Below are 9,478 nucleotides of genomic sequence, written 5' to 3'. Positions count from 1 at the left end.
TGTTTTAAAAGAAATAGAAACCAAGAATTCTCAGCCGAAATAAATATTAAATTTTTCTTGGAGTTTTGAAATAAAGAGCTGAATGCAAATGAAAAAAAAGGGAAAATGATGATTTTTCCACTGATGAATTAATTGCATTTTGCTATAATTGTACCGATATATATATATAATATTTAATTAAATCATACAACTAATCTTAATATCAATTATTAACATATAAGCCTATATATTAATTATTGAAAGTATGTCATCAGGAAAAAAGAACATTCTCAAAATTAGTTTAAAAAAAACAATATAGCCCCCTCTCTTGTTCGCCAAAACAAATCGTCAGCTGCTGTTGTTTTTGTTGTGAAAAACTAGACAGGAGAATTTTGATACAAAATTGTAATATGTAAAATTAACTTTAAATGAAGTATTCATAATATGTAATTATCTACAACCATAATTTATAATGTCTTTATCGTCACCGAGAAGGTCTTCAAAAGTGGGGACTGTTGTGATTCGCCCACAGCCTGCAAGGTACGAAATAAAAATTACCTCACCCAACCGAGTAGGCTAGGCTAGGCTTGCTCTTTCATAATCATAGTTTAGTAGGGCTGTATGGATTGTATCAGCTATTGCATGCGCTATAGCCTAGAGGCCTAAGATAGTTAATCAGTTACGCCTACTAATATTGCTAAAGGTTGGTTGTTAGAAAGTGAAAACTAATAATTTAATACAACAATTATTAATTAAAGATAGGCCTAACTTTAGGCCTGTTGACTAGCCTACTACTACTATTTAGGCTAGCCTATTCTATATTATTTATTGATATTGTCCCAACATTGTTTAAAAATAAAAATAATAAAATGTTTTTGTTGAATTTTTGCCATTTTATTTAATGACATAAATATTCATTCAAACATTTTTTACCTGAAAAAAACTATAGTTTAAAGTAAAAAAAAATACTATCAAATTGACTTGATGGAATTCAATGGGTTTTATTTTGGTTGAATTTAACCGTTTATTGTGTCTTATAAGTGAAAAACATTTTTTTTTCTGTGATTGACTTTATCAAAACTGCGAAATGGTCTATTCAAAGTCTTTTTTTTTTTATTATCTTAATATTTCATGTTTTTGGGGTCGACAATACATCTTTAATTTACAGTTATTACCCATGCTCACAATATTGACTTTTTAAAAATAATTATAGCATATAACATAATTTTTAATAAATTGCTTGTAATGGTATTAAAATAGTACCTACATGATTCATTAACTTAACTATTTCAGTAACTCTAAATTTATTTTCAGCGATAAATCATACATGTCCAGTGTTGTTGACTTTTTACAAGATGCATACTCTGGTGGTCAGAAGACTGATGATAAAGAGAAAATTCTCTGGGTTAGATTTGAAACGCTAGAAACAAATGGTACGAGTGCTATAATTAAAATAATTAGTCAATTTATCAAGTGTCATCCTCAGAGATTAGTTAAATATAAAATTGTTTCTAATCTATTTAATAATTATATGTGCAATGTTTATTTTATAGTGTTGTATTATGTTTTAGAGTTATAATCTTGTTATAATGAACACATACAGTCTGGCCATGGGTTGTTTCCATTTATTATACAATAATTTATTACAATTTTATTTGCAATTTAATCCTTATTAATAATATAAATTATTTATAGATCTGCAAGGCTACTGTAGCAATTGTATACTCGACAACGATCAGTCAGTTGTGCTTCTTATCATAGGCTATTCCAATGGCGTCCAAATTTGGAGTTTATCTGTAAGACTACTTTCTAAGTTATTTTATTTTTATCATTACTAGTGTGTTTATTGGTCATTTTGATTTTTTTTTATGTACAGTACTACTAGAATTATTCTATTTAATTTTACAATGAACTTTGTGATACTTTCATTGCAATAATTACTGGTATTCAATTCTAATTTTTAAATGTACCTTATATTATTCCCATATCTAATAAATCAAATCTTGCAGAGTGTTTGACTGTGGTTTTTTTTCCAACATTTCAGGAAAGTGGTGAAGCCCATGAACTACTTTCCCTACGCCAAGGCCCAATTAGGATACTTAGAGTTTTGCCTAGCCCATCTGGCAAACAAGAAAGTAATCAAATTGAGAAAAGACCGTTTATTGCAGTTTGTGATGCTACTGGGTTTGTTCATTTTATCATTATCTAATATTGAAATAATAATAAATGACAAAGTTAATATAAAAGTTCGCACACAACACTGGTTGCCAGTTGAGAAGAGAGTTTTTTTTTCTGGTGATTGTTCAGCGCTTAGAGGCGCCCTGCATTTGGCGCTATATTAAATTAAACATTAGGCCTATTATTATTAAAACTATAAAAGCTATCATAGATTTTGTAAGAACCATTTGAATATGATTTGAATATCATAATGCATGCAAATGTATTTTTTTTAACTTCTCAGTTCTGCTCAGCCATTTTGTTCAGTTTCCATGCAATCACTAAAGACTGGAGAACAAGTACACAGTGTATCATTCCAATCTCCAGTGTGCGATATTATTTGTAACAAAAGGTAAATTTATTTTCATATCACTTGTAAATTGTACATACATAAACCATTTATAAATAAGGGTGTGAGTAAATTGAATACACTTAATATAAAGTAATGAATGTAGCTACAAAGCACAAACATTTAACCTAAACTGTATTAATCATCACAGTATGCAATTTTGTCCAATTATTTTTTTATCCAATCAATTTAAAATTGAATTGTCAAAATTGAGAAAATGAGATTATTTATTAATTTTAGATGAATTCAAAGTGTTTTATTAATTGTAAATATATTTGAGTACATTAATTTGTTCTTATATACAGAGTTGTCATTGTATCACTACAAGAAAAGGTTGCTGCATTTGATGCTATAACTTTCAAGAAGCGATTCTGTATTACAACGTGCTATCCCAGTGGACCACCCAATTTGAACCCCTTAGCACTATCATCAAGGTGGCTAGCATATTCTGATAGGAGGCTGATATCTAGGCATCAATCTGGAGGTGGCATTTGTAATGATGGGGTTTATTCATACACAGCAACAGTTATACATGCTGCTAAGGTAATTGCCACTCCTCTAAAATCTACATCAAATCAATAAATCAAAATCAATTTATTCCATAAACCTAAGGATATGTACAAATAATTATGCCATGAAAAAGTTATGGAAAAGGGAACTCAATAAGCAAAACTTTTACGCTGAGACCCTTAAAAAAACAGTAAGGTAATACAGTCCTTGTCTCATACAATACTTGATTTGATGAATATTGCTATTAAAAAGGGAATTAAGAGACATTTACTATAAACCTTTAAAATAAAATTTAATGACAAAAAAGATCGATCTTTTATTTAAAATTACTATTAAACTTTAAAATATACCGTTATTTTATTATTATTATTACAGACAATAACTAAAGGCATATCAATGTTTAGTGAGACTGTAGGTAAATTAGCAAGTACTAAGTTGTCAAATTCCCCACCAAGAACAAATACTAACAATGAGAAAGTTACGGATGAACGTGGACCAAATGCTTCGATTAAAAACTTAGTTCCTGGAGTTGTCACCATCATTGATGCCAACACAGTAACAGATGAGGTAATAAAATATATTTACTACAAATACTTATTTGTAGAAATTGGTATAAAACATTGATTTTTGTGGTAGTTGTTTCAGCAGGAAAAAATGGTTGTATACCATTGCTTTATAATGGTGAAAATAGTGGCTGCTGTTTGTGTTTAATATTATTATTAAGTTTAATATTTTTCCATTTTTTTTTTTTTTCAATAGACATTTATTTACAAAATCTGAATACATAGGAAAACAAGAAACAGGATTGTACAGAATTATAAAAATATGTTTCAGAAAATGAAGGCAAAAGCCCTGAAAGATGTTGGTAAACATCTTGTGTTGGGCGAGCCTTAACACAAATAAAAAAGAAAAGAAATGCATTGAAGAAAATAATAATAAATTTCATAATCTAAAATATGAATAACAGAAGAAAAAAAATCTGTTGGTACTGCAGATCGAGACATGACCGATTAATAAACATTTAATAAGTAGAAAAGGTGTATTTTTTAAATTTGGTTTGATGTATAACTATATATATGATATCTTTTTCCAGTTTCCGGTACAGATATTCCTTTTTATGATAGTGGTTTGAACAGGAAAGATGGTTGTATACCATTGTATATAGTGACTGCTGTTTGTGTATTGCTATACGATATATAATATCTTTCTTATATGTTTATATTTCTTTTTCTAGTTCAACTTGACGAGTGACACCAGTGAAGAAGGTTTAATAGCCCATTTCCCTGCCCACCACAACCACCCAATTTCAGCATTAGCATTTGACCAAAGTGGCACGTTACTTTTCACAGCAGATACGTTGGGTCATGATTTTAACATATTTAAAGTGATGAGTCATCCATGTGGTTCCAGTCTTGGGTCAGTACATCATTTATATGTACTGCATCGAGGAGACACAACTGCCAAGGTAATTGAAAATTAAAGATACGCATCATAATTGTAACTTTATTTCGTCCACAGCAAAAGTGGAAATAATGGTGCATTTCTCATACAAAGAAAAAACGTTAACGGAAAATATTACATTAAAATAATATTTTCAACATTCCATTACCAGCATTATGTATTATTTTCTGATACAACCAATTCTAATTTGAGAATGAATTGTCTGGCAACATTATGTTCCAGTAGGTTATTGATTTAATAGTATACCCATATTTCTTTAGGGTCAAAGTTTAATTCTAGTACTTACAGTATACTTATACTTACTCATATTTAGCCTAATGTATGTTATTATTTTGACTAACAATGTATTTTAGGTGCAAGATGTATGTTTTACTAATGACAGTCGGTGGATATGCATCAGTACAATGCGTGAAACAACACATGTTTTCCCAATTACACCATATGGAGGATCTGTGGGGATTAGGACGCACACAGCTCCAAAAATAGTTAACAAAGAAAGTCGATTTCACAAGAGTGCGGGCTTAGAAGAAATTCAAACATCGGATAAGAGATCTATATCCAGTCTTTCAAATAGTCCTACTTCACAAGGTTTACACTCTTTTATCATTATTATTTTATTTTATCATATTTTATTGCATATACAAATTCATTATTTTATAACTTTTAATTATTGTCTGTACTTTTTTATTGTTTTAAACATTGTTGATATATTTTAAACTGCAGTATATTAACAAAGATTTGATTTGATGATTTTTATTTTTATATAAATTAGACCAATAAAAGTTGAATTGAATTAAATTGTACTTAAATAAATACACTATCACTACATAAATACATTTTTAAGAAAATCAATGTGTTTTTTCATTGCTTATACAGTATTTATTTCATCTTCTAACAGGATTCCATAGCCAAGAGTCTGTGCCAAGTCTCACCCATAACAATGCCCTAAATGCTAATCTAGGAAACCCCCGTTTACCTCCATTTCCACACCCTGTAGTTGTACTCCCTCATGCCCAGATCAAGCAACCAACGACCTTAGCAGGTATGACGTCCACTTCTAGCCGTCCACACAGTGCTGGTAATGCAGGTACTTCAAATGGTGACTTTATGGGAGTCTGTGCCTGTTTCTCACCATGTAAAGGTTTATATCCTAGTAGCCCTAAACTTGCTGGAGAAAAAACAGGTATGTGAGATATCATTCTCTAAGAGCCAAAGACTCACTGTTGGTTTTGATTTGAAATGATTGTAAAAAAATATTTAAAGATTGTACATTTCATTGTATTGCATTAATAGCTATGTATGCAATGTAAACTACAGTCACTCTATTCGTGTTATTTGTCCTTTTTGTAATAACTTCATATATTTTGCTTGATTAGAATATGGAAAGTTAACCTTTCTTGGATATATCTTGATGTATAATTGATATTTCATTCACAGAACCTGTTAAACCATTGATAGTTGATTCATTGTACATAATGGGTCACTATGGCCTGTTGGTAGCCATCTTGATGTATAATTGATATTTCATTCACAGAACCTGTTAAACCATTGATAGTTGATTCATTGTACATAATGGGTCACTATGGCCTGTTGGTAGCCATCTTGATGTATAATTGATATTTCATTCACAGAACCTGTTAAACCATTGATAGTTGATTCATTGTACATAATGGGTCACTATGGCCTGTTGGTAGAGTATCATCTTGATCCACATTCATCAAATAATACAACAAATAAAAAGCCTGATGACCTACCATTAGAGCTCCACACTACTGCACATGCTCAGTGGCATCTTCAAAGGTTAGAACAATAATTTTAATACATTTTAGGTAAAGCAAATAATAGAAAATGTACAATTTTATAAGATTTAGATATACAAGATAGATTGTTGTGTTCTGTCTTTATGTTGTTTTTTTTCTTCATTACTATATTTATTGTACATGGCTTGCCAGCCACAAGTGTCGATTGGAGTATTCCAATTGACGTATAACTTCTAGGCATCTTGCCTCTTCTTTTTTGCTTTTTTAAAGAATGTTTATTTTGAAGCAAAAGTATATTAATTATTTACTTTCAATACTTTATTTTTGTCAAATGTTTTCATTTTATTTGAAAGAAGAAATAAATGTTACTTGAAATGAAATGAACATTTTACAGCTTTACTCAAAACATTGTTGTTCCTTTTTTAGAGGTAGCTGTTGGCCAGAATTAAAGCCACCTTTAATGGCTACTTCAAACCAATTGGACTCAACACCATCAGGTAAATAATGACTTAACACAAACATGTTACTAAAGGTATAATGTAATTAATTAGCACACGTTGCATCTTGTGGTTTGTAGCACATTTCAAATATTGCATAGTTCTGTGATTCAAACATGTGTCTAATTATGACATAAAAACACATGATACAAATAATAGATAATAGTTACCATTAATGTAATGTAATGTTTTTTCGCATGGTACTATAATTTGAATAATGGAAACAATTCAAATTATTTTAAAGGTTCAATTAGTAGTGATGGAAAAAGTTTGTTTGGAAGCCAGACCTCCTCTAGCAACAGTGTTTCGGATGAGTTTAGCGACCAATGGTTGGAGGAGGTAGAGATGGCAACACATGCTGGGCCTCATCGACGCCTCTGGATGGGACCCCAATTTCACTTTAAGCCAGTCACACAGTCAAGTAGTACGACGGTGCTAGGCTCGCATTCCCCTGCACTACTTTCACAAAGCCAGGATTCCTCTGAGACAGCCTTGGAAAATGATGATGACATTTATGATTTGCAATCAATAAAGTAAGTTTGAATTTTGTATAAAATGTTACCAAATAAAAACTATGTGATGTAGCATCCAGACTTGAGAACTAAATAGAAAATCTGAGAACAAATTTGAAATTACTGTACAGTCTTGAGAACACAAACAAATCTGACACTAGATTTTGAGACAAATTTCTGAAAAAAATATTAGTTTTTTAAAGGCAAATGTTATTGTTAATGATGGGCTAATAATATATAATAATTTAGTTTGCAGCCACCTAGATCTCAGCCAATGCCAACTCCATGTAACAGCAAAGAGAACACTGTTGATGACTGCCTAACTGATGAAATGAGTTCACTACCAACATTCATTGAATACGGCTCAGGTTTGTATATACATGCTCTTGGATATCAGTAATGGTCAATTTTTAAAGCAAATGTGAAATAATGCCTTATACTATTTAGATGACATTGTTTACAACTTCTAATTTCAATTAAACCCGACACAAATAACTTAGTAATTTCATTCCTTATGATGTGACAGGTACACCTTAACATTTATTCTCGTTATAAGTTTAGAACCTTTTTTTTAATTTAGGAAAATTTGATCAAATGCCAAATCTACTTGAAGTTAGTTGTAGTAGTAGGTTTCCTGAAGCCCCAGAGGATGCTCTGAAGCACAACTTAGCAGAAGCAATGGTAGAAAGTGAACAGTCAAGTAGAAGAGGTGAGTAATTAACATTGTTGGTAGTGATGGTCTTTTGATATCATGGCCATAGCCAGCATGAGGCAGTAATTTTCACCACCCACCCCAATTCTCCAGCACAGGTCGTCACATTTTAAAACCTTCTGGTTGGGGTTTTTTTTTTTTTTTTTTTTTATTTTAATCATTTATGACAAACAGCAATAATTACCACCATATACAAGTTTTATACATAAAACAATGCAACATCAAAAATAAGTAACAATAAAATATACATTGTTAATGAACTTGCCATTCACTATTCATTTTGAGTTTAACAATTGCAGTTACTAGCCATTTCTCTTGCTCTTTTTGTTCTACAGAAATGCATGTACAGTTTGAGGTGAATGACCAACTTGATTCCAGCTCTAGTTCAAGTGAAATCAACCCAAACTCATTTGAAGCAACCAATCCAGCGCAGACGTTTGAGCATGTTTTAGTTTTCCCAGCAAGCAGCTCTCCAGATTCTTGCTGACCATAAAGATGACTTTTAAAAATTACTTTTTAGTTAATATTTGTCCTACAATTTTTAATAAAATTGCATTTTCAACTGTTTTCTTTAACATACATATAACACATTATATACATTCTCACACTTCCTTCTCAATTTAATAACAATAATGTCAAAACAAAAATTGTCTCTGTGTTGATTGTTTTGTTTAAATATATCTTTGCCTAATTAACTAGAATCTGATGTATGTACATTTTTAATGTAGTCTTTAGAAGATAAGTTCTGATGCACTAATTCTCACTGTGTCTTTGTCATAGATAGAAAATAAGCATCATGGCTGCTAAGATGTGACAACATGAATCTTAGTCCATAAGTATGTGCTATATATAATATAAATTATATAAAATTAAGTTATAACTTTGTACACTTAAACTGTATATAAGCATATCATCAAATGTTTTATTGTATAAATTTTAGCAACATTAAAATTTGTAGAAATACTAATGATTTTAATTCAAATATGAATTTTAAAATAAATTGTTCAGTTGTCACGTATAATAATTATTAAAATATAATTATATGATTAAAAAAACACTTTTTTTTTGTATTTACTACCGAACTGACTATAAATGAATTTACCAATGTCATATTTATTATACTGGAAAAGGTTTTTCTCAGGCAGTTTTTAACTATGCATATAAAGTACAATTATTTTCTAGAGTAATACTGATTTTATTTATTTCATAATCAGTCTAATTAAACTGAGTTTAACTTCTAATTCAAGTTTGTGAATATAAAGTTACCAAATAAATAACACCTCTATTAACATTGATAGTGTATGAATTTGTTATAAGAACTGGTGAGGAGGTTTAAGAAAATGCAGTTTTGATGATCAGTTTGTTTGTTTTTTTTCCATTTTGCCAAAGGAGGGAAAATTAAGCGACCTCTCATTGGCTGTTCGTCTTATTATTATTCATTTCTATCGTCATTCTGATTGGCTGACTGTTGACAGTAATTG

The 9,478-nt window shown here is 30.3% G+C and overlaps 1 protein-coding gene across 1 annotated transcript; it reads left to right on the top strand.

The window, feature by feature from the left end:
• Positions 1-265: 265 nt before the first annotated feature.
• On the top strand, positions 266-9,177 carry LOC144835052 (BCAS3 microtubule associated cell migration factor-like). The gene is made up of 16 exons (XM_078690066.1): positions 266-519; positions 1,294-1,412; positions 1,675-1,775; positions 2,024-2,163; positions 2,441-2,548; positions 2,851-3,088; positions 3,431-3,622; positions 4,290-4,520; positions 4,870-5,104; positions 5,415-5,699; positions 6,148-6,316; positions 6,703-6,773; positions 7,018-7,306; positions 7,535-7,653; positions 7,866-7,994; positions 8,333-9,177. The coding sequence occupies exons 1-16, from the start codon at positions 452-454 to the stop codon at positions 8,482-8,484; spliced, it is 2,646 nt and encodes an 881-aa protein (XP_078546192.1). The 5' UTR covers positions 266-451; the 3' UTR covers positions 8,485-9,177.
• The last annotated feature ends 301 nt before the right edge of the window (positions 9,178-9,478 follow it).

The sequence above is a fragment of the Antedon bifida genome, chromosome 2, assembly GCF_963402885.1.
Source record: "Antedon bifida chromosome 2, ecAntBifi1.1, whole genome shotgun sequence".
NCBI lineage: Eukaryota > Metazoa > Echinodermata > Crinoidea > Comatulida > Antedonidae > Antedon > Antedon bifida.
This window is presented reverse-complemented; position numbering and strand designations above follow the sequence as displayed.